General features: G+C 32.4%; 3 protein-coding genes across 12 annotated transcripts; 2 read left to right on the top strand and 1 right to left on the bottom strand.

Moving 5' to 3' along the window:
• The first annotated feature begins 7,278 nt into the window (after positions 1–7,278).
• LOC104752007 (BEL1-like homeodomain protein 4) lies at positions 7,279–12,704 on the top strand. Its single transcript, XM_087491398.1, has 5 exons — positions 7,279–7,652; positions 7,877–8,943; positions 9,732–10,123; positions 11,300–11,360; positions 12,015–12,704. Exons 2-5 carry the CDS (start codon positions 7,939–7,941, stop codon positions 12,483–12,485), a joined length of 1,929 nt encoding a protein of 642 aa, XP_087347524.1. The 5' UTR covers positions 7,279–7,652; positions 7,877–7,938; the 3' UTR covers positions 12,486–12,704.
• Positions 12,705–16,759: 4,055 nt separating this feature from the next.
• LOC104752005 (uncharacterized) lies at positions 16,760–18,226 on the top strand. Of its 2 annotated transcripts, XR_015584436.1 has the most exons (4): positions 16,760–17,073; positions 17,165–17,458; positions 17,535–17,709; positions 17,808–18,226. XR_015584436.1 is itself a non-coding variant. In XM_087491397.1 (3 exons), exons 1-3 carry the CDS (start codon positions 16,983–16,985, stop codon positions 17,612–17,614), a joined length of 465 nt encoding a protein of 154 aa, XP_087347523.1. In that variant the 5' UTR covers positions 16,760–16,982; the 3' UTR covers positions 17,615–18,226. The 2 variants fall into 2 exon arrangements, 1 of the variants encoding a protein (XP_087347523.1); XM_087491397.1 differs by having other exon boundaries at positions 17,535–18,226.
• On the bottom strand, positions 17,655–25,712 carry LOC104752006 (histone-lysine N-methyltransferase SUVR5). 9 transcript variants are annotated; one of them, XM_087491395.1, is made up of 13 exons: positions 25,395–25,712; positions 22,586–22,881; positions 22,202–22,504; positions 21,988–22,098; positions 21,781–21,891; positions 21,273–21,691; positions 19,019–21,228; positions 18,763–18,924; positions 18,551–18,667; positions 18,366–18,469; positions 18,153–18,290; positions 17,984–18,071; positions 17,655–17,902 (listed from the first exon to the last, which is right to left on the bottom strand). In XM_087491395.1, exons 6-13 carry the CDS (start codon positions 21,331–21,333, stop codon positions 17,783–17,785), a joined length of 3,000 nt encoding a protein of 999 aa, XP_087347521.1. In that variant the 5' UTR covers positions 21,334–21,691; positions 21,781–21,891; positions 21,988–22,098; positions 22,202–22,504; positions 22,586–22,881; positions 25,395–25,712; the 3' UTR covers positions 17,655–17,782. The 9 variants fall into 9 exon arrangements, with proteins under 9 accessions (XP_087347521.1, XP_087347519.1, XP_087347520.1 ...); XM_087491393.1 differs by lacking the exon at positions 25,395–25,712 and adding an exon at positions 23,579–23,822; XM_087491394.1 differs by lacking the exon at positions 25,395–25,712 and adding an exon at positions 23,200–23,487.
• Between the last annotated feature and the right edge of the window lie 631 nt (positions 25,713–26,343).

Raw genomic sequence — 26,343 nt, 5'->3', positions numbered from 1 at the left:
CATACTAGATAGTGCATACTAACATTTTAATATGGAGTGGAATGGACTATAGTATGGAGTAAACATTGGTATGCACAACACCATACAATAGTATGCATAACACCATACTATTATAAATGGTAAAAATCAAACTATAGTATGGAGTGATGTGTACAAAGGATTAAAACTATTTTAATAATATTTTTATCATAATTAATAATAATTATTACAAGATGTATTGAGAATTAAAAATGTACATTTATTATTTCGATTATCCTATAGAGTTCAACAAAAAAAATAGCTTTCTAAGATTAGAATTATAAGTCAAAAGCTATTATTTTGATTATCCCATAATTATATTATTTCGATTATTGAGATAAATGGTTTATTCAAAACAAAATTAAATTTCTAAGATTGAAGAGAAGAGAGTTCTCTCTCGGCGCTCTAGGTTCTTTTTTTGGAATTTTATTCTGTAAATTTTTAATATTTATGAATGATCATATGTATACACATTTTTCAAAAGTACAAAGAAACACAAATTTAACCCATAAGAACAAAGAACTTGGATCCAACTGTAGTTAAGAATCATGTTTTAATCCAATTTTCACTTTTGGTATGGGGTTGGTATGGAGGTTTTAAGGAGTAAACAGAAAAAAATCGGATCAATAGTACAATTTCCATAATATGGAGTTTCTTTTTCAATTGCAGACTAGTATGGAGTTTTATAATATGGAATAATGCATACTGATCTGGTATTGTGAATGGTGAATTTACTGCGGATTAGTCCGACTTTAGTCCGGTCTGGAGCAGACTAGACAACTATTTACAGCCTAAATCAAACTATATACATTCTCTAATACTTAGGTTGATATTTTAAGAGAACTATAAAAAGAAAATGCATATTTGTAAGCAAACATGAGTTTTAGAATGAATTTTGTTTTTGTTTTTTTGGGTTGAATGCGGAGCATGAATCTTTTTCTTTTTGATAAGTGTATATTAGAAAATCTCATGCATTTTAGGACAATCATTGTTTGTCTAGGATTTGTTTTCTTATTTAAACGTAAATTATTGTTATTTTTGGAATGTATATTATACCAGTTTCTAAACTCCGGCCTCTTATCATTATGAAATTTCTAGTGGCAGAAAATAATTATAGTTCAAAATTTGAGGGCCGAAAATGAGATCCAAATCTTAACTTATCTTTATGGTTTTAAATATTTAATACATGCTTTGTCTTTTTATGAACACTCAAGTTATCAAACTTATTTCTAATTCGCCATATATATAATCGTTCTTTCAAATCATAAAAGTTATACCTTACTATCTAACATGTTAATGTCTAATACAAACATTTAGCTTGCAAGTTCCGGTCATAACAATATATCATAATTTATTTTTTCCCTTGGATTTATATACAATCGTGTTTGTCTATGTCTATGCATACGTCAACTTTTTGTCAGCATATATAAAGAAAAAAAAATCAAATATTGGAGCATAACATCTGTGGGTGTTATAATTTTCTTCATTTATAATATCGTTAAGTATGATATGATCATTACTTTATGATTTTGCATATTCTTTATAATCGAGCATTTTATATTTTCACATTATTTTTACGTACCATCTATATAAAACACCAAATCTTGTCAACTTTATTTTTGGGTACTTAGAAATGACTGTAAAACACTTCACATTGCATACTTTATTATTTGAAATCCCAACTTAAGGTTTTTACCCCTACTCATTGCATATGTTTTATTTATCTCATGCATGCATGGTCCTTAACTCCTAATTAAGGGATGTGAAAGGCCTGAATCAACCAGTTTCGATCTAAGATATTCAAAGTCAAAGTTGCACATCTTTATGCATATATATATATATATATATGGACCCTTCCTTATTGGCTATACCTTTGAAACCATCTATTTTAAATATTGACAGAGACGTAATTATAAGACATTTTATAAACAACACAGTCAACTTCAACCAAACTATCGTGTAAGAAAAGCACAATGATTAGTTATATAGATGTCGAAGTGGTAATATTATATAATTTTTGATGAAGAATTAAGGATCAAAATCTCTAACCTAGAATGGTCTAAAGCTATTCCAATTTTGAAAGGACAAAAACAAGAAGATATTAGTAAAGAAATTTAGAAAGCATGTCATGCGTTAGATTATGAAAGTTTCCATGCACAAATGGCATATATATATATATATATATATATATATATATATATATATATATATATATATTCATATTGATACACAAATAAATGCGCAAACCGAAGACATGTAGTGAGCTTGTGGTCACACCACTATACAAAGCATAAGTTGTAAAAATGAGTGTACGTAAAAGGCGGGAATAAAACAAAACAAAAGCATCTAACACCAAAGGTAGACAATTTTTAAACCAAAAAGATATAGTGTATCAAATTTTAAGAAAAGAAAAAAACAATCTCCTCCATAAAAAAAAAAAAAATCAAACGAAAAAGAAGAAGATAGAATATATTTTTTTTTTTTTGAAGTATCTATCAAAGAGCTAAGAAAAGGAGATCAGAGAAATAAATAAAGCAGAAAGGAACAATTTGATTGACACCGAATGGACAAACAGTGGAATAAGAAGGGACCATCGCCTCCATTTTCATTAGTCCTTTTATGTTTGTGGTATTATATGACTCACTCACCCATTAATTTAAAATCAAAATTAGTTGCTTTGTACATTTACATTCATAAAACTGATTCAAGTATCAATGAGAAAGTCGTACCAATTCCCGAAACAATGCATATGAGTCTTTAAACATCAGCATTTCGAAAAACTGATGTCACACCCAAGAATTGATAAACAAATGATATGACGACTAATCCTACTCCTTCAATCTATATTTTCTTTCTTTCTGTGGTTCATTCCATCTAATTAAACTCTAATATGATATGAAGATAGTGATTTCATTAGATTTAATTTTTTGTTTACTTCACAAGACCAAAAAAAAAAGAATATGCATTATATATGTAGCGAATTCTCCATTTTCAATTTGCAAAAATAGAAGGATGTAAAAATCCTAATTGTATTTCAAACAAATATCATGTCAAATTATTTGATAACACATTATTTACTTTAAATCATATTTACAAAAACATATCAATTGCCACTTTTAGCCAAAGTTTGGTTACCTAGCAAACAAACCCTAAACAAACCTTGGGAATAACTTTCGATGATAAATTAATTTTAGATGAAGGTTACGTATATATGTAATATGTATCAAGAAAATATGTTTTTTACGGGAAACTAATTAACATGGAATTCCTCAATCCTCAACATGTGAAAACTTAATGCTCATCCAATCATTCGATTTTCAATCATTTAATCATGTAAGTTCTCACATGCTAAAGGCAATTTAATAAAAAGGACAGAAATAAAACAAGAGAAAGAGAGTGACATAGAGGGTTGATGATTCCTCGGACAAGAATTCGTTATGCTGCACAGTATTATCATTTCCCTTCTTATACCTTTTCTTTTCTCTTTTTGCTTACAAATTTTGCCTTTTATTTTCCATAATTTCAGTATATATATATATTTCTGTTAATTTCGTTTTAACTTTCTCTTTCTCGGTTGTGGCGTTATGCCCAGTCCGATCTTCCATGCAGCCTTGGATTAAAATTTTCAGATTTGAATATTTTTTGTTCATTAGAAAGTTGCCAAACATCGGGGAGGTTCCACATAGTTACAATTTAGGATCAGTGCAGTGGAGTTAATTAGGTTAGGTCTCATTTGTTTAGAAGAGTACAATAACTTACATTATTATGCTTAATATTCTTGAAATCAAAACTCCTAGCTACGTTCAAATATGTGTTGCTGTAGTTCAGTATGAATAAAATTTGAAAGGTTAATTAGTTTCTTTCAACAAAGAAACAAGAGGCTTTATTAGGTTGGATGATGGAAAAACAAGAGTTTGGGTGCAAGTACTAATGAATGGACTAATATTGATATGATAATTACATATTTGTAGTTTAATCATTCAATGCCTTTGTCCTGGTGAACTTGAGAGTTTCTATATATGGATACACATGGCATGTTAAAGAGCTTTTAATGATCTACGAGACGTGTAAGTATATGTTTGTCTATATTAACAACCATACGTACGTGAACAAGTGACTCTAATTTTCTAACTTATTATTTCTAACTATTTTTTTTTAAATCTAGTATACTATGTATAAAATATCTCAATTCAGTAACAATTAATATGAGGATACCTATAGTTGTATATAGAAAATATATAATAGCTTAATTCAGTAACACCGATTATTTGGTTCTAAATATATTTGTAGTGAAACGAAAGATCCTAAAACGAATGCAATTATCATGAAAATGAGCAGAACAAACGTAATAGATCCAGAACACTTTTGAATGAGCAACACATAATTTGGCTAGAGTCGTTTACATTAAAGAAAATATTTATGTTTTTAAATTGAGAAAACAAACTTAATATATTTTCTTAAAAAATGTTGTTCTATTTTTTCATACAATCTCACTAGTACAAATGAGCCAGAGTCAACCCATATATAGCTAGAACATATAATTTTTTCGTATGAATAATCTAACCCCAATATACAAATAACTCAAATAATCATCTTCTGTATACATAGTCCTTTTGAACAAAAAAAATGTATACATAGTCAAATTTTCTTATAATAGTTCGAATCAAAACAACTATAGAACCTATAAGAACTTTAACTAATAGTGATTCATCGACATTGTTATATTGAATATATTAATAAATGTGAGGCCGAGAGGAGAGTAACGTGTTGATGAAGATACAAAGAGATATTGGGAAGATTTTGCAACCACCATTGATGAAGAGACTATAAAACCAGAAGATCCATTAAATGCGTAAAGGAGGAGGATAAAGGACACAACCACACATGCGAAAAAGGAGGTTCCACACGTGATGGATGGTTGTGCATACGTGTGTGAGTTCTAGGGGTGGGATTCACGTGAGAGATTCACCCGACCAAAAACTATATTTTTCGAAACACAGATTTTTTTTTTCTTTTTTTTTTTTTCAAAAATATAAATTTATAAATAATACGAAAAGAGAAAGATACTGGTAGGAGTGAAGAAGGTTGGGCTGTCAACTGTCAATCTCATTTGCAGTTGGAACAAAATTGTAAAAGATTAAAATCATAAAGTACATTTGAAGAATTTTAATGTAACTTCTTTCTTTGTTTTCTGTTTTAATTTTCTTCTATTTCAAGGACGTGAGCTTTGTAAATAAGACTTTAGGTGGCAGGAGAGATATCACTGATTTTAATTATAATTGCAAACATTCATTAATTTTTTGATACAATCCGATGAATATTCATAATAGCAAATTGATACTTTTATATGGTAATATATAAAATGTATAACATAACTTAGGTTGCTTAAAATTTTGGTGATATAGATTGAGGTGGGGGAGGGGGAATGTATCAGAAACTTTGAATTATTAAGTAGATGAAATTGGTGGAAAGAAACTAAAACATAATTGATTTAGGAAAACACTTCAACTTTTTTTTAATAGGCAACTTAATTATCCTTAGCAAAAATTAATATTCTTTGAGGGACCAGTTGAATTCATATAGACTTAAGTAAATAGTTTAAACCAAATTATGGGTGCTACGAAATCATTGATTTGGTATCTGATTCGTACATAATAGATTCCAACATAAGTCTCCGTAGATATATATACAAGTGGGCTTTTCACTTTTGCTTTCGAGCCATCCATTAATTATTTACCCCATTGTGGATTTATAACCTACATAGCACATATCCAGGATGTTTCTAACTGTTTGTGAGATGGATACGCACGTCAAATCAAATTTGGAAATATATATTTAAAATACCTTTTGGGTTTGTAGTTGTCTTGCATATATACAATGTAAATTAAAAAAATAATGTAAAAACAAGAGAAGCTAAATTACAAAGACAATAAATAAGGGTCATCGTTACACAATTCTTACGTCTCTATATGACAATTCTTATGTTTTTGTATGCCAATAGCTCTTGTATAGAGGAAAGTAGGGATGGGGAACCCGATTTCTATGAATCATCTTTGAAGCCATTGTTGCAACAGATTTAAAGCTTTCTTAGAGTTTGAATCTCATAATAAAGAGGCAATTAATATTGCAAATAATGGTGCCAATATATCAATAAAGAGCATCCATATCGAGCGGTAAAAATGTGATGAAATTTGAATTTTTTTTATCAATCCTAATAAACGAATCACAGCTTGCCACGATAGAAGAGTTAAATTAGTGTAATTTCTATCAAAAAGAAGAGTTAAATTAGTGATGCCTGTAGATTTTTAACCAGAGATAATAGGAAGAGCTTGTCGAATTTAAGTACAGTGTCTCAGAGCAAAGAATTTGTAACCTTCATAAATCAAAGACCAAAGCGAGTTACCGAAGGTATAGCCTAAGAACATATGATCCATGAATCCAAATTCTGAGTTACAAAGCAAGCAGAAAAAAAGTCAGAAGGTAATTTTGCGTTGATTAGTAGAACCTTCGTTGATTTGATAGTGAGCTGAGCATTCATGCCAACATCCTATGTTTGGAGATACCACCATGAACAAGATCTTTTGCACCATACATGTATAATACAATATTTGGGTGATGGTATTTTAGTTATATTTGATATATATATATACATATACAATGGAGCATATATATAGAGGAGTATCATTTATCCAGTATTGAGATTTTAGCTCTGCGTTATAAGTAGCATGAGCTACATACGCTGATTGAAGTAGACACGTAAAAAAAGTAGTAAAAAATGACATAGTTGACCCTAACTAACAAGTAAACACACGAAATCAGAAGGATAATTGAGTGGACATTGTTGGAATATATAATATTAAATCTATTTTCTGAATAAGTATATATATGCATATATTATATTTATGGCCCAAAATGAGAATACTTTTTTTTTTGGCAAATGAGAATATTATTTAAGCAGAAAAATATGTGGAAGTATTTATGGTGGTGGTTTGGGTCATTGAGATATGACCTTGGACTCACCTTATCTTTGTATTCTTTTAAGTTTTGCTTTTTAAAATAAGTTTCCAAATTAACGCCTTTAAAATGTTGATATCAGCCGACATTTCCGTGATAAAAAAGTTAAAATCTTTTTTTTTTTTCTTTTTTTGCATTTATAAATTAATATATCGTTGACAAAAATTGTAACCAAAAAAAAAAAAAAGACAAGGACAGTTTCGTAATTGTAAGATTATATAAGTTTTGTCTTTCTTCCTCATCGTTATTGATATGGATACCTTTACCGATTAAAATTTTAAAATAAGAAGTTATAAAACCACTTCATTATTATTTTTACAAAAAACTAAAAATGATAAACCAAAAATAATAATAAAGAAGAATGGTGGGTTTAAAAGGGAGGCGAGGAAGAAAGAACAGCGACCTCTTCTTCTTCTCTCTTCTCTCTCTTCCTTTCTCTTTGGGAAGAAGATTTTTTTATAAGTTTTTTGGTTTCAAGAATTTGCTGAAACAACAAAAACTCTCACTAGCTAACACAGAAAAAATAAAATAAAATAAAATAAAAGAAGAGCCTAAGAAAAAGAAAGCTAGAGAGAGATAGATAGAAGAAAAGGATAGCTACAATTCTCTGCAACTCCAAGGTAACTCTTCTCTCTTTCTATATACCATATATGTAGATGATGACCAAAGCTGATAGTGAGAACCTTAAAAGAGTTACAAGAAAGAGATTGGCAAAAAAAAAAACTGTATAATACCTAGTTGACCAAAGCTCCTCTCTCTCTCTCTCTCTCTCTTTCTTTCTTTCTTTTTCTTAAATTTTTTGTGTGTTATATAAGATTCTCTGTGTATGTCTGAATCCTTACAGGATCCAAGAGCTTTTGGAGAGAGAGATAGAGATAGAATGAGTAACAAGAATCAAGAACTGATATGGCTTTAGCTACTACAACTTTTCATCATCAGAGTTCAGATTCTTCTATGTCACAAGATTATAATCATCACCAAGGAATCTTTTCCTTCTCTAATGGATTCCACCGATCATCATCAACTACTCATCATGAAGAGGAAGTAGATGAATCAGCCGTCTCCGGTGCTCAAATTCCGGTTTATGAGACAGCCGGGATGTTGTCTGAAATGTTTGCTTATCCCGGCGGCGGCGGCGGTGGTGGTGGCTCTGGTGGAGAGATTCTTGATCAGTCTAGTACTAAACAATTGCTAGAGCAGCAAAACCGTCACAACAACAACTCAACTCTTCATATGTTACTACCAAATCATCATCAAGGTTTTGCTTTCACCGACAAGAACACTATGCATCAGCAACAACAACAACAACAACAACACTTCACATGGCCATCTTCATCCGATCATCATCAGAACCGAGATATGATCGGGACCGTCCACGTGGAAGGCGGAAAGGGTTTGTCTTTATCTCTCTCATCTTCATTAGCCGCAGCTAAAGCCGAGGAATATAGAAGCATTTATTGTGCAGCCGTTGATGGAACTTCTTCTTCTACTAACGCATCGGCTCATCATCATCAGTTCAACCAGTTCAAGAACCTTCTTCTTGATAATTCTTCTTCTTCTTCTTATCATCATCATCAACATCAAGTCGTGGGACATTTCGGGTCATCCTCATCATCTCCCATGGCGGCTTCTTCCTCCATTGGAGGTATCTATACGTTGAGGAATTCGAAATATACAAAACCGGCACAAGAATTGTTGGAAGAGTTTTGTAGTGTCGGAAGAGGCCATTTCAAGAAGAATAAACTTAGTAGGAACAACTCAAACCCTAATACTACTGGTGGAGGAGGAGGCGGCGGAGGTGGAGGTTCCTCGTCTTCCGCTGGAACAGCTAATGATAATCCTCCTTTATCTCCGGCTGATCGGATTGAACATCAAAGAAGAAAGGTCAAGCTACTGTCTATGCTTGAAGAGGTAACGTTTTCACATTTATTTTTCTCTAACCAAACTTATTTAATTTCTATCAAACTTTTAATGAACCGTTCAAATGATTGAATTTTTTTTGTTGAATAAACATATTCATATTAATCTCTAAAATATTTGATTTTTCTTCGTGATTTTTTTTCATTCTAAAATTAATTTGTTACTACCAATATTTCATAAACTCTATATAAGTTATATTTTCTTAAAATTTAAATGTATTGAGAAAGACCGACTGGTACAAGAGCACGACACATGCTCTAGTTGGTAAAGCCTGATTACGCAATCCTACCATCACTTATATAATTTTTCTAACTAATATCATTATACTGGTGTTACAGTCTGATTTGATGTATTAATCCATATTTTGTGTCACGCGTTTGGTGGCATCGCATAATCAAATTTAAACATAAGAAAATAAATTATCATTACTTAAGTGATTTAGTCTTCAACCAGAAATTTTAAATTAGAGTTCCCTTCTCCATATAAGCTACCTTTACTACGTAACCAAAACTAGTCCTTGAAGTTACTTCATTATTTATCTTACAATTTATTTTGTAGTTGACATTATATTGTGTCAATATTTTAATTTTAATTTATGTTCTAAGATGTTATTAGGAGAACAAAACACATTGAAGTATGAATGTATAATATTATTATTATCTAATCAAACAAAATAATCTTTTGATGAGGTTTGGATATTTATCTTAAAAAAATGAGCTAATAATAACAAACAAAAACTCATCAATCTATATTTCATTAATTAAAAATTTAATTTGTAGGTGGACCGACGGTACAACCACTACTGTGAACAAATGCAAATGGTAGTGAACTCATTCGACCAAGTAATGGGTTACGGCGCAGCGGTTCCGTACACGACATTAGCTCAAAAGGCAATGTCTAGGCACTTCCGGTGTTTGAAAGACGCCGTAGCGGTTCAGCTTAAACGCAGCTGTGAGCTTCTAGGGGATAAAGAGGCGGCAGGGGCTGCGTCCTCTGGGCTAACCAAAGGCGAAACGCCGCGATTGCGTTTGCTAGAGCAGAGTTTGCGTCAGCAACGAGCGTTTCATCATATGGGCATGATGGAGCAAGAGGCGTGGAGACCGCAACGTGGTTTGCCTGAACGCTCCGTTAACATCCTTAGAGCTTGGCTTTTCGAACATTTTCTTAATCCGTAAGTCCACTTTCTCATCCCTACTCAATTATACTTACCTACTCTTATTCTTTGTTACAAATATAATCTAATCTTCTTGAATGTTGACCGTATATTATAAAATATAGACTAACACTATACATTGATACCAAGACTTATACTGATAATATGTTTATTAAAATTAAGTTATGAAAGTGACATTTTTTTTTCAAACTGAGTTTGGTTTGCGGGAAGAATATTTCAATTTCAATCAAAATATTTTTAATGTTGCTGATTTTTTAATTCTTTTCAAAGCTAAACTAAAAATTTATATTAAATAAATACCAATTCGTCAATGAGTTTGATTATATATGTTTATTAATTATTTACTAATCAAAAATTCAAATATCAATTGATTTTTCGTTTTTTCCCTTGATGCCACCGATATATAAGATCAGTGTACGATGCTTTGACCTTGGGATTTTCAAGAAAAATGTGTGTGTTTATATAAATATAAGGTGGTTTGCATGGCAAAGGGATTAAATAATTAATGCAACAAAAGAAGTTTGCAGAGTGAGATCACAAACTTTTAGGCTTTGGGATCATAATAGCATCCTAAGGGTTTCTCTGTCTCTGTCTAACCCTTTCTTTTTAGTTATTTTTTTTTCTTTAATTTGCTTTAATTTTTTTTCCACATTCCATCATCAAAAGAAGTAAATATATTGCCATTAGCAAAATTACAAAAAAAAATAGGTCTCAGATATGTCAGTGGTACAGTGTCATTGGTATATTGTCTCTTAAGAAAGACATAAATTAAAAAGAGAAAGAAAAAAAAAACTAAAAGCTGAAAAAAGCAATTTCTTCTTTCATTATTCATCAGTACTTTCTCTACTTAATGTCTGCAGAATTTTACTATTTTGTTGTTAGTGAAGTAAAGAAGAGAAGGGTTGGTTTGTACAGATGAATATATTTTTGCTTTATAGTGAAAAATAAGTGAAAGATGCAAAAATAAAACCAAATGCTTCTATTCTGTAATCAGCTTTTTCTTTTGTCCCTTAGATTCTCACGCCCTTGTAAGAAGAAAAGTTTGTACCTTTTCTTGCATCTACTTGATTGTGTTTTTCCTCTTATCTCTCTCTCTATGCAAATAAATAAATAAATAATTATTGGGTTTAGGGTTCTAAAGATTGTGAAGTCATTTTCTGGTCTCTTTCTCAGGTACCCAAGCGATGCTGATAAGCACCTCTTAGCACGACAGACTGGTTTATCCAGAAATCAGGTCAGCCTTTATCTGTATAGATACATGCATGCATATATATACATATATATTTTTAATACTGATCATATACAAGAACCCTTTTAATTATTCATTTACATGTTGCAATTAATTCACAATTTACCATATATATCAATCATTTCATCATGCAAAATCTGACATGAGTGGCCTCATGTTTATTTCTCTTGCATGGATTTTGAATATGATGAAATCATTTTTCTTGGGTTTCGTTTTTTTACATTTAATACATCATACGCACACACACACAAGTATACAAAACATAGGAGAGAGAGAGAGAGACGTAAATACTCAGCACAAAGACAGTACTAGTATTTCTCAAGTACATGAAAGTTTGAAGCTTTCATTTCACAGTCTTGTACATATTAACTACTACTATGTACATCCCAAATTTAATACACTTGGCTTATCTATCCATTATAGTTCATCAGCCCTTTCAAATTGTGTTTTGACATTCTTTCTGATTTTAAAATAAGTGTCGTTATAAAATGTTAATCTTGTAAAATACATTAATCAAAATAAGTAAAAAATACTAAAAGTTAACCTTATTGCATGGATATAATGACAATTTTGATTAATTTTGTTCAATTTTCATTGAAATTAAAGTGAAAATTTTGATTAATTTTGTTCAATTTTCAGGTGTCAAATTGGTTCATAAATGCTAGGGTTCGTCTATGGAAACCAATGGTTGAAGAGATGTATCAACAAGAAGCAAAAGAAAGAGAAGAAGAAGCGGAAGAAAATGAAAATCAACAACAAAGAAGACAGCAACAAACAAACAACAACGACACGAAACCCAACAACAATGAAAACAACTTCACTGTCATAACCGCACAAACTCCAACGACGATGACATCGACACATCACGATAGCGACTCTTCATTCCTCCTCCCTTCCGTCGCCGCCGCTTCTCACGGCGGCTCAGACGCCTTCACCGTCACCACGTGTCAGCAAGACGTCAGTGACTTCCACGTCGACGATGGTGTGAACGACATAAGATTCGGCACCAAACAGCCTGGTGACGTGTCACTTACGCTTGGTCTACGCCACTCTGGCAATATTCCTGATAAGAACACTCCTTTCTCCGTTAGAGACTTTGGAGATTTTTAGTCTTCGTCGTTTCTCAAATTTATTAATCCAAATTATAGTGAATACATTTTTTGTTTTATCTATATATGTTTTTAGTCTCTTCACATACTTTTAAATTTCTTTTCATTTTTTTTCTGTCTTTTCTGTCGTAAGAAGAAGAGAGATACATATATCAACTATTATCCTAGCTAGCCACCAAAGTTATAATATATATATACAATTATGCACATATTTTTATCATATTCTTCTCTGAAATTGATATTATTATGTTTCTGCAATTTTTTGGTGTTTCTAAAACTAAATTTTGTGATATAGCATTTATTGGATTCTTCCATTTGGTTTTACTAATAAACGATAACAGTCGTAGGAAAGTGCCAATGTTCCATTTAAGTCAAATCACTTTGCTTGTTTAATCAATTTAATCATCTCAACTATCCCTACTTACTACAACTATGTACTCCTTAATTTAGTAATGGCAACAAAATATATTTGGTGCACTATTGACGTATTAACAATTGCATTATTTTTATATTTATAGTTTAAACTTTAAAACGTGACATCTTGTTTAAATAGAAACAATAATATTGTTCGATGAAGATATTTTTGAGTTCTGTTTTTTTTTCTCTAACAAAAAAAAATTTCCCTAGCTAGAACTCCAAAGGTTTGGTTACATGTCATATTGGGGCTATCTCAATCGAGACAGAGACGTTTAGTTTCCACAAAGGGGCATTTAAGCTCATCGCCATGGTGCTACACATTGCTTTTTTATAGAAAAAAAAATATAAAATAGGGACTTCTTACTTAATTTATTTCTAAAAGGGTTCCCTTAAAAGTTACTTCAATATATAATTTTTGTAAACAAGACATCTACGTGTCACCTAATTCCAAATATATAATGAATTTCTGGAAATGAGAGGTTAAAATTTGGGGTTCTAGTGTATATATAGTTTCTTAAGTCTCACCTTTATTTATAATCACACAAAAATACACATGTTTTACCCTTAATCTTGTTTTTTTCCTCACTCTTAAAAAGTAGTTCTCTTTTACTTAGGCCTAGGACTCTAGGAGGTTGATTGATTCTACTTGTGTTCGATCCTGATTACTACGATCATTCCTTTTTTTTTTTTTTTTTTGTCAAACACTACGATCATTCCTTATACTGTGCACTTTATTTAACTTCAGCGGTCGTTGAAGTAAATGAAAATGACAACAAGACAACAATTACACTTGAACATATAGTAATGATTTAGTGAAATAATTTTCGTCTTAAACTATTCCGTTTTGTTTTTTTTGTTTTGTTTTTTGTCAACATTCCGTTTTGTGTTTTAATGACTAAACGAAGGTAATGTATATCAAGTTAAAAAATATTTTACCAAAAAAAAAGTAATGATTTGATAAAAATATCAGTTATATATATAAAGTTAGAATTAATTAAAACTGCACATCATTTCTTTGGCAGCTGTTGCACATGTTGCCATTAGAAGCCTAAATACATTTATTCCTATTTTAGTGGTCCAATTGTTAACCCTTCTTGTCTGACCACTGTCCAATATCTACCATACTCTTATAAAAGAATATTATATAAAATGGAAAATTTTCATATACTGATTTATGGTTTAATTCATTATTATTTTTTGGCTGGTATACAAAAATACAATATAACAATTTATTTTGTCCTTTGTTAAAAGAAAAATATCAATGCAGATCTGAACGTGACAAGAAAATCAAATATGCATGAGTGTAAGATTCTTGATTTTAATACTGGAGGGCCTCTGCCTTTTAATGATCCATACGCAAGCGTTTGTATATATTTGCTGTCGAATACATTGACAGTCTCTGTGTCAATGTCATGTTTATAATTTATACTGCACGCATGAATCGCATGGTGGAACTTCTGTCATGCATACATTATTTTTTATATATATTAATATATATGTATATATATATATATAGTTAATCTCTTGAAATTTTACATTTTCCATGTGCATTAGTGGTTAAGCTGGCCTTGAAAAATGTTAGCAAATTCTGTGATTTCCACATATATATATATATATACAAAGAACGCTGCGTACTATTTTTGTTTTTTTTTTGGTTAAATAAAACTATTGATTGGGTCATTCTCTTTATTATAAATAAAAACAAGTATAAGTAATTATCAGATTTGAAAAATTATCGATTCGGTTTTAATGTTTTTGGATGAAAAGTTTGATTATTTGTTAAAAACTGTTAAGTGTGAGTTATGATGAAACTCATTTCTGTAATTTGTATATATATATTTTTTTTTCTTGTGCGATTTTCAAAAATATCCCTTGTCATTTTTCAAAAATATATTTTTATGTTGTCCATTTTCAAAAATATCTTTTTCAATGTATAAAATAACTAAATTCTAAGCTCTAAGCTCAAAATACTAAACCTTACGCCCTCAAAACTATATCCTAAATGTAAAATTGAGAACTTAAACCAAATTTTTTTTTTTAATGAATTTAACATATTTTAATTGTGTAAAAAATGATAAAACTGAAAATGTTCAGAAAATGGTATTTTTGAAAAACAATATCATAGAAAGGATATTTCTAACAAAATCTCTTTTTTTCTTCATCCATACTTCTTATTTCATCTATAGAAATAATTTAATTAATACTTATGGAAACTATACACTAGCTAGGTACCCAAATTTTAACCTCACATTTGCTTAAAAAATATATCAGATAAAAATGATTTGTTCATTTATCATAATTTTGTTCTAAATAACATATATTTCACCCAATTTTTTAACAACAATTAACATACTATTTTCTCGGATGACATATGTTACATTATATCACGTCAACTATTTACTTGAATCACAAAAAAAAATACACATGTTATTTTCTAGTATAAATCACATTTATGAAATTAATTACAGTATGTTCATTTTGCTGGTTTTGAAGTCGTTTTAGACATAATTTGACAATATATCAAACCGGTTTATTTATTTAACCGATAGTTATTCTGGGGGGGGGGGGGGTGTTAGACACTCAAATAAATGAATAATTGAGAAAAATCTGATGAAAGAGTAAAAAACATTATAAGAGAAAAGGTTTGACGTTACTAATCAAAATAGCATTTGAACAATATGACAAATAATGGTTGATGTTCATCAGTAATCTCTCCCTGAGTACGTACCTTTATCTACACTTGCAATTTTCTACCAAATTTTTCACTAAATTAGGTCAAATTACGTGTCCAAATTTAGATTCAGTATAAATATATATCTTACATTCTTTTCATAGAAGATCTTTTTGGGGTTCGAAACACTTAAATTTCATATCGTGCTTCAGTTCTAGCAATTAGAATTGAATGGATTGGAATAGAAGAAGATTAAACCAACTTGTGGGGGTTGGGGTCCTACGACTTTCTCCGGTCTAAGAATGAGAAGAGAGGTCGGTCCCATTTGAATGGTATTGGGCTTTGGGGCCATGGCATTACAGAATTTAGCGATCGCCGAATCCGATGAGTACCCCATCACATACAACCATACTTTTATGACCAAATTAATAGGTCCCCTCACTAAAACCAATCGTATCAAAATGGTTTATATTCTCGACCTCACATACATAATTACTTATGAACATATGCCTAAATGTCGAACTTAGTTTATTTTTGGAAATATTTATTTCGTATACTGAGAACACGTTAAAAAATTAAAATATATGGATGTATATAACACAATGCTAGCTAGCTATGCCTATGAGTGAAAGTTTCAAACTACAAATACAACATTACATGTGTCAACAAAATAAATATGTGTGCATCAATATAAAAAAATTTACTATGCAATAAATGAATTGGGTAGAGAATAGAATGATTGGAGAACAGTGATGGTGCACTATTTGTTGGAATAATTAATTACAGAGGATAGGCCCGTATCTTTTTGTTGTCTTATATGTTCATGGTATGTGAAGTGTGCCCTCATATATTATACATCCACATTTTATTTGTTAGTGTGCAAAACTATACATCTCACATAAGTAGTAATTTCGTTGTGAATATATGTAGAGATGTATAGTTTTGTACACTACCAAATAAAATGTATGTGTAGAAGTAGTAATTTTTGCACATTCACATAAGTAGAATGATAAAATTGGAGAATGTAAAAAACAAGAAAAGGTTCATATTAGAGTCATTCAAAGACAACAAATGAAACATATCAAGAAAACTCTCCATAGAGCTTTTTTGAAATAGGAAAAAAAAAAGTCAAATTTTATTTTATTTTAGAGAAACTTTAATATTGGAGACAAATTTGAAGCCAAACTATTGCGAAAGAAAGTAAGAAACAAAGAAAAATCCTATGGGCTTTGTGGGACAATCATCAACGAGAACCGAAACATACCAAAGAACCGGGTTTTTAGGTTCTGTGTCGGTTATCGATATATGATTTAGCAGACGCGTCAGAAGTATCTCATAAGTCATAACATACGAGGAGGCTACGATCTAAGTTTGATCTGAGCTTAAAGATCCAGAAATCTTAAGGAAGATATGACAAAACCCAGAAACCTGTTTAGATTTTGCTGTCTGCTAATGGCGTTTTTGTTTGCTTATTCTGCATCTGTCCAGCTTAATGATCCTGGTACTCAAAAACAAAACTTGTTTGTTTACTTCTTCTATGATCTCTTTAACAAGATTATGTAAACTTTCATTTTTTGTCTGTGTTTCTGTAGATTGGTACTTCTGGTTTCCTCTATACACACTTGCCTGTGTTGTTAACCTGATCAACTGCAAAAGAAGAATATCTAAGTCGAGAAGAATCAAACAAATGATGGTGAGAACAGCTTTAGGCTTGGGTCTGTTCTTGTTAGTTAAAGTTGTTGCAGAGGATGTGATAACAGAGAAAGTTGGAGTCTTGTCTTTGGATCTTACTCATAGAGTGGTTAGAGAGAAGATTGGAAGTGGTTTGGTCGTAGCTTCAATGGTTCTGCAACTACAAGCTTCTTCCACAAAACCCATTGACTTTGGTAAGAACAAGAAGAAGAAAGATTCCAATCTTTAGAAAAAGTTTCAAACTTTGATTGGTTCTTTTGATGATTTCAGGTATGGTTGCAATGGTAATCTTTGGCTATGGAATTCCCTTTTGGTTCTTCACAGTTATGAAAGGAAAAATCAAGATTTGATCAAAGATTCAATGGAGAGAAAAAAGGTAAAAGCTTGAAGGAGACTAAACAGAATGAATAAACCAAAGCTGTCTACAGGTTCAATGGGAAAAAAGGTAAAAAAAAAAAAGTCTGAAGGAAACTACTTATTAAAACAAATCTGCAAAGAATGTTCCTAGGAACCAAAATCTAACACAACAAACTACCTCTGCAGTTAGTTGCTTTACAATGACAAGGATGCTCAGTTTCTTGTCCAGATGTTACCAGTCTGCGACCATAGTCTCGAGTGATCTCTTCTCCTGCAGCTATCTGTTTTACACGCATAACAAAGAATCAGTTCAGTTCAACACTTTGATACTTCTTTCAAGCAAGAAAGAAGAAGAACCTTACATCCATACTGGCATATAGACCGATATGAGCCAGCGGGGATTCCATGCTATCCACAATAACTTGGTGATTAACGAGATTTGGCGAGCAGCTAGAGATGAAACCAGATTACAAAATCAACAGTCTATGTAGCAGTAGTATAATGCAAAAGTTTTAGTTTTGTTTTACACACCTGTGATTAATGTATCGAGCGATGTTGCCGTGAGTAGTAGCATCAATAACATAATCGGACTCTCCTTCGATCAATCTACCGATATCGTTCATATTAGCATCAATTTCCTGTATGTAGCTGCAACCTTCTTTTCCATACCTATGAAATCAATAGCAGAATTTTAAGTTTTGCTACGTACAAAAAGGCGAAAATATCATCAAAAATGCTACGTACAGGTTTCGCCTCTTGTTTGCTTCTTGCAGATCAATAACCTCCCCAATGTATTCACAAACAAATGTGCCACGCAGTATATGTTCACAAGCTCTCAATCCCCATCCCTGTGGATCAACCAAGTCATGGATATCGGAATTGAAGTAAGAGAGACGGATAAAACGACAATGACTGTAAAAGGATCACACCTTGCTTTCAGTTCTAAACACTTCTAGTTTAACGTGAACTCCATTCTGCAAAACCCGATTCTGACATGTTCTTGAGCATCCACAGAACTCATTGCATTCATAAACAGGATAACCTTCCTGTAACATTTTCAGAATTGACAACAACAATCATGTGATGTTATGCCAGAGAAAAGAGGACCAACGAATATGATGTCAAGTAGTAACAAGATTACCTCCAAAATGATCCGTTGTTTCTCATCATATGGGAATCTAAACCTCATGGGTTTTCCATATATGTCTCTAGCGTCCTCAAAATCGTTACTGAAAAGGTATACGTGATCACAAGTTACAGGCGAGCACACTGAACTGCGACATCCACACCTGAGCTGCAGATTCTGCATCATAAACAGCGGACAAAAGAACAAAGTTACAACATGGAGTCACAATTCTGTTTCAAGGATACGACAGAGCTACAACAAGTAAAAATACCTCCTTTACGAGATCCATTGACGGATGAAGTATTGATTTTGTAACATAAATAAAGCTTTCCCAAGGCTTCTCTTGCGGCTTTTCGGAATTCAAAAGACCATCATCGACGACACAAATTGGAACAGCTTCCTTACCACAGCTTAAGTCGTTGCACAAAACGGTAGTATTTCCAAACGGTCTCTTACTAAAATGATGAGCCTCCATGATACAATGACACTCATCCACTTCCAACTCAGTATTAGAGTGTTCTCCAGCTTCCATAGCTACCCCAAATCGATCATTCTCTTGTCTCGGGATCAAGGGACGTAGAAGATTTTGGTCTTTAACAGACTTACATCCGTTAGAGCATATGTATCCTTCCTGATGCCATTGCACCTGTACACCTTGCTCACCGCAAAGTTTTGCTGCCTTGAGATATATCCGCTCAGGCAAATTCCCGAATTTAGCCTCCAAAGAGTTCTCAAGGCTCACCCTACAGCAAGCTGATCGAGCAGCAGACAAGATATCGAGGTTATTAGGGCGATGTTTCGCTTTCTGAACCTTTGACAACAATATATTCGAAACCACAGAGCAATGAGCATCTGTTGTGCCATCAACGTTTCTACTATCGCTCGGAAGCGGCGATGATACTCCAGTGTTTCCTTCCGTGCCGAGAGATTTCGAACCTTGTATCCTCCTCTTCATATTTACACCAGCCCGGTTTCTAATCCTATATGAGACTGCTCCAAGACTTTTCTTGAACTTATTCGGACGACTAAGCCTACCAGATTTCATCCTGTAGGTATTAGACCTTAATCCTTTCTTTGGACCACGAGAGCCAACTAGGTTCGGTCCCATGTGTTCAGCTTGATGGTGACGGCCAAGGTCAGGTAATAAATTGAATTTCATCCCACAGAACTTGCAAACAAATTTATGTACGCCGCTTGCACTCTCGCTGTTTTGGCTCAACACAATTTGTGAACTGCCTGCTTCAGGTTGCTGAGAAGACTCACCATTAGTTAAGTTGCACTCAGAAACAACTGTTAGCGATTTGCACTCAGAAGGATGCACAGCTTGCACATGTAATAGCAACTGATCTTTATCTCCAAAATGGCTGCCACAAGGAATACACTGAAGTAGCATACACTTTTCCGCAAACTGCACGTGATGTCTCTCCTCCACATGACTTTCCAAAAGCTTTCTGTTCACAAAAGAATCTAAGCAAATAGCACAAGCAAATCCACTAAAGGACCATTTGTCTTTGTCAGTAGTTTCTTCTCCATTATCATCATCACCACAGGCATATGTATCATACAATAATGATGCATCTTCTTCATCATCACCAGCACCAGCACCGAAACCCCATATCCTAGTTAATCTCTCCCTTTCATAGGATACTAACTTCATCAAGAACTCCCCAATTCCAGCGTCAGCGTTTCTTGAAGCTTCTGCTTTCGCCCAATCAAGCTGTACTTCCATTGGGACAGAGTTTCTTAAAGATAAGACACTTTTGAGGAGCTTGTAGAAAATATCACAAGCTTGATGTAGAGCCAATTTTTCCTCACGCGATAAACAACCCCTTAAGAGATCTATAAACACTTCCTTCGATATGATTCGACTCTTACCATTCCTTGCACGCTTGAGCCAGTTAGGAAGGTGCTGTTCACAGTATAATGAGTGCTTTGTTGAGAACTCATTGCAAGGAACATAACTGTTTTCTGAGCAAGAACCTACACACAAGTTATCCTCTTGGCTACAATGTTCAAACATCTCAGTGAAGCTTGTGGCTCCATGGGGCTCATGTTTCTCGAAAGATGGACCTTCTGGTTCTCCAAAAGGCACCAAATCTTGACATTGATTTTCGAAGTCTGACATGATTTCCGCTACCTTTCTTTTGGCCGGAAGAGATAAAGAATTATCAGGTTTCTCTATCCCTGTTTGAGGGCGGTGTTTCTTGCAGAACAACAAACCGGGTAGAGATCGGTGCTTGCATTTGGTACCAAGAACAGTAATGCCTCCGCACATTGGTGCCTCAATTGCAGGAGAGCCCTCGTTCTTCGTAGACTTGGTGGTGAAACGAGAAGCTAAATGCACACAACAATATACATCACCTTCATTAGCCCACCTCACACATTGCCTGCCTTTTGATTCAATGAAAGCTGTGCATTGCTGACTCTTATTTCCCGAACCAAATGGTTTCTTCAGAACTGGTTCGTTAATGTGTAGTAGGTCTTGCGGGTGAGACAATCCATTAACTTCTTTTGTTTTCATAAGCTGTGAACCATTCGCTTCAACAACAATGCCATCCCATAGGTCCAAACCATTCGTTGGTGCATTCGTTATCTGGTTTTCTTCTTTCACCACCTCAGGAGTATTTGCGTTGCCTCGAGAACCAAAAGGTTCCGAAACAATTGCAGTCAATTCTAGTGGTGAAGCTTCAGTAGCAATCTGTGATGCGTTGGTTGCCTCTGCACGTCGTATCTCAAGTTTTGGTCTTTTACGGCTAGCCTGGACATCCGAGTTAAACACGCTTTCACCATTCTGCTGTGCTATCTCGCCAACACTACGGCGAGATATTGAGAACCATTTCGCAATGTCATGCTTCCACGTTTTCCATTCTGACAACACCATTGGTAGCACTGGCGTCTCAGAAAGTGATTTCACTTCATTCCACTTGATACAATTCTCAAACTCCTAAACACACAACAAGATAAAGTGAACTTAGTTACAAAAAAAAAACATGTCTAAACAATACACAATCAGCCTCTGGTGAAGTCATTAACCTCATTCAGCAATTCAATACTCTCGGCATTCACTGCATTGTTACATTTTTGTACCCACAAAGGAAATGAGTTCTCAAGCCAAACCGGATCCATGTATTGTTGCAAAATCATCTGAACAAACGTTATACAAAGCCGAGACATGATTACACAAGAATCAAACAAAAAAATCACTCTAAACTCTAACAGCAAAGAGAGAGGGAAGCTTACACTATGAAGCTTCACAAGCATTATTCCAAGATCATGATAACTTGTACTTCTAGTAGCCCCCATTGCAAATTCTTTCCAGATTATTATGTCTCTAGCTCCTTCAGCTACAACCTGCAACATCAAAAACGTTAATTATTCCATTGAGGAACATCATAATCAAATGCAATCTAAATCATTTGGTATATCAAAAATAGTTATATTCCAGAGTATATACCTCCAAGGGGAACTGGTCAACTATATTGAACATGCCAACAGTAAGTTTGCGCATGATATAGCGTCGAGCAGCAGTTAAATCTTTAACCAATTTAAGTCCAACTTTGTGTGACTTATAAGCAATAGGATCAGGAAACTCATTGATGGATCGAACAAGCTGCATATCCGCCCACGAGTGGTTCTTCGTATGTGGGAAAAAAATCACACAATACTTTTTTCTACCATGAGTTGGTTTCCCTCTCAATGTCGACAATGGCCAATCCGCTTTGGCACATCTGATTCCAGCTTGCCATTTCCCTCTCCACTACAACACCAAAACATTAACCATATGAAAAGATATTCAAGATTCCAAACTCTGAGAGCTATAAAAATGTATCATTATTACCTTCACCCACAAAGCAATAGGTTCATCTTGTTGTAACCATTTAGGCTCAGAAGGAGGAGATGACTCGCCTTCGGCCTCGCCACTATTACCGGTAACTTCCATAACACTAACTGAATCAGTACTAGGCTTCACCGCATTTACATCATCCTCCAGCTCAGATTTCACCAATGCATCCATTTCTGTTGCTTCCTCAACATCCACGTCAAGAACCAATTCATCCATTTCAACTTCCATAAATCACCACTTCTTGGATATTTCACTTGTTTAAACCCAGGACTTGATAAAATCACACAATTCTGCAATAAGGACAGAGGAGAGAAACCAAATATAATAATAATCAAACACATAAACTCAATATCAATTGCTTTCCTAATCAAATTTAACCATAAGAAAGTTTCTAATAAGGCAAGAAATTTTCAGACATACCAAGGTCAATTATTACATGAACATTGTTTGGTACTAGTAGTAATCACAATTGTTAATCTAACAATTCAGATCTTACGAAGTAAAACTAAAACCCTAAATTACACAAGAATTGATAAAAAAACCCAATATTGGATTAATAGATATATATATATAAAAAAAAGGTTGGTCCATAGATGGGGATCAAGTACCAATTCGAAGATCAATAACATGACCTATCAACAACAAACCCAGGTGTGTGGTGAGAGGGTGACCAAAAAAAATGTTAAAATGCACAAAACAAATCTAATTACTAATAAATAAATAAAACTATAAGAGAAAGGTCAGGTAACACAATAACTTGTTAGGATACACATGGAAACAGACATGGCGGAATCAAAGGCTAGGTCACGGAAGAAGAACCAAACCAACCAAAAAAAAAAAAAAAGGATAATTATAAAAGTGGGAAACGGAACAACAACACATCATGTATGTGACATAGTAATAATAATAATACGGGTTCTTTTTTTTATATATAGCATACACTAAAGATTTGGATTTCGGGCATGGGGGAAGGTTTGTATTACACACCTTATTGATTGATCTGTGTGTTGTGGTGTGGGTGCGATGCAAAATTAGAGAATAGAGAAGGTTTTTTTTTGAAATCGAATCCAGAAATTTTTTACTTATCTTCTGGGTTATGTATGAAAGTTTTATTGGTCGATGGCATCGGTATTTGGGCATGTACCATGGCCTGAAATGTCGAAAATAACGAAGATAACTTTTCTAATGCTCTCTAGGGGATAATTATTATTTCTCTCTGTGTGTGGTTTATAAATTGAATTATTAGATTAAAAATATATATATATATATATATATATATATCTCTAGGGGATAATTATTATTTCTCTCTGTGTGTGGTTTATAAATTGAATTATTAGATTAAAAATATATATATATATATATATATATATATCTCTAGGGGATAATTATTATTTCTCTCTGTGTGTGGTTTATAAATTGAATTATTAGATTAAAAATATATATATATATATATATATCTCTAGGGGATAATTATTATTTCTCTCTGTGTGTGGTTTATAAATTGAATTATTAGATTAAATATATATATATATATATATACTCGGGAAGGAAAAAATATGTGTATGGTGTGTAGGTCTATGTATGTATATATGAACTTTATATAATATAAAGAAGGCTGAGTTAAAATGGGGTGTGGTGGTTTTTTTTAATGGTTATGTTAGCTGTCAGTGTCAAAACAAAATTTATTGTTATCTTTTGAAGAGTAATTTGGATTTTTAGAAAATGGATCAATTTGGCTGTATTTTTTTTTTCCTTTTTTTGTCCATGAAAACAATAATTTTATAATAAATAAAAGGATTACTATGAGAAAATAAAAGGATTTTAATTTTAATGATAATATGTTAAGAAGATTTTTTTTTCTTTTATCATCATTCAATTCAATCGACAGATTCAATCTATAGCCAAATTCTACTGCAGGGTAACGCAATTTAGTGGAGTCAAACTATGATGGAATCGTTGGCAGAATTTAGAAATTTTTTTTATTATTTAAGATAGTGTATATGATTGAATGCTTTTCGAAAACACTTACTTGAGATGGTAAATATCGTTCATGAACAATAGAAAAAACACTAATACATTTGATATAGTATAAATCACGTAAAATACTGTATTAAAGGGTTTTCCAAAACTTTTAAAAATTATTTTTTTGAAAATTTCTTAAATTATAGGAAGTTGTCAATTAAAAAAGTTTTATTTTGTTAATTTTTATGAAACAACTTAATAGAGGCAGATCCATAATTTTTCTATCATGGTAAATATATAAAAATAAGAATGCTTGTTTCACTTATGATTAAAGAAAAGATATTGAATTTGTTAAAGAAAAAATAATCAACCAATACATTAAAGTTAAAAAGATACAGGTCTGAGATCTATAAAAAAAAGCTTTGTTAACTTCGATTTCTGTGTTCAAAGTTTGAAATTAGCTCACCATTAATAAATAAAGGAGTACTATTAAAGAAAAGAAAAACAAAAAAAGAATTTGATGCTTTACCACTAGACAGTTAAGACTCAAAAGGAAAAAGTTACAGGGTCACATCCAAGGTGCCCAAACAAGCTTTCGCATAGAGATCTAACTTAGAGGTCATGTAATACAGTGACAGTAGTAACTTGTTCGGCCACACATGGTAAAAGCCTAACAGGCATGTTAAAATCAGAGACTAGCTGATCGCAGAGGAACCAAACGATAATGAAAGAAGTATAAAGCAAAGTAAACGCATCATGTATGTGACATAACTACACAAGACTCGAAGCACAGTAAATGATTTTACACTAAGGATTGGACTTTGGGCATGGAAGGTCATACCTTAATGATTATGTGATGGATGCAAATTGGAGAGAGAGAGACTTCAGGAGGTTGAATCTACGAGTTTAAGATCTATATATGTTTTTCTTTTTGGATGTGATTCGTCTCTTCTGGAATTGTGACGATTTATAGGTCTTGGGACTTGGGCATCTCTATTTGGGGATGTACCATGGCCACAATGTCAGAAAAGGGAAGATACATTTCTATGCTAGGGATACCTGTTATTGGTGTGTGGTTACAAATTGGATTACAGTGTAAGATTAAAAAGATAAGATAAAAAAAAAAAAGGTATACGTTTCAATATGTATGTATGTGAATGAGTTTGGTTTTTGTTAATCATTATATATTTATATTAGCTGTCAAGGACAAAACAAAATTAAATTATAGTCACCCTTAAAGATAAATGTAATTTGCATTTTGGGAAAAATGGGTCAGCAAATATTATATACTTTATTAATAAAACGATAATAATGAGAAAACTATTTCTAAAAAAAATAGTTGCTGGCTGAAATAGTTTGTCACTAACTCACTATTGTCTATCTATCAAGTAATCAAACTCATTGGATATCAATATCAATATTTTGTTTCGTTGTTACCACAATCATTTCAAGCCATCTAGATGCTCTTTTTGCAAAAACATTGGCACAAACATGTAAAAGATTATATAGTGTTAAAATTATAATTTATAATTCTAGTTTATTAAAATTTTATGAGGTTTTATTAGACATTTATAAAAAAATTAAAGATATTCATAACGTATTCGTAAGGTATTTATAAGTTATTTGTATGGTATTTATAAAATTTTACACATATATAAATGTAGTTTGTGTATATGTTTATAAGTTTACACACATATTTGAATAAATCTCAAATTTTTAGGAATATTTTTGATAAGGTTTAATAGAAAAAAAACATTTTTGAAATGTGGTATTTCAAAAAAGGTATTTTG

This window comes from Camelina sativa, chromosome 16 (assembly GCF_030686135.1).
Source record: "Camelina sativa cultivar CO46 ecotype springtype chromosome 16, ASM3068613v1".
NCBI lineage: Eukaryota > Viridiplantae > Streptophyta > Magnoliopsida > Brassicales > Brassicaceae > Camelina > Camelina sativa.
The sequence above is the reverse complement of the archived record's forward strand: the minus strand, read 5'-3'. Positions and strand labels throughout refer to the sequence as shown.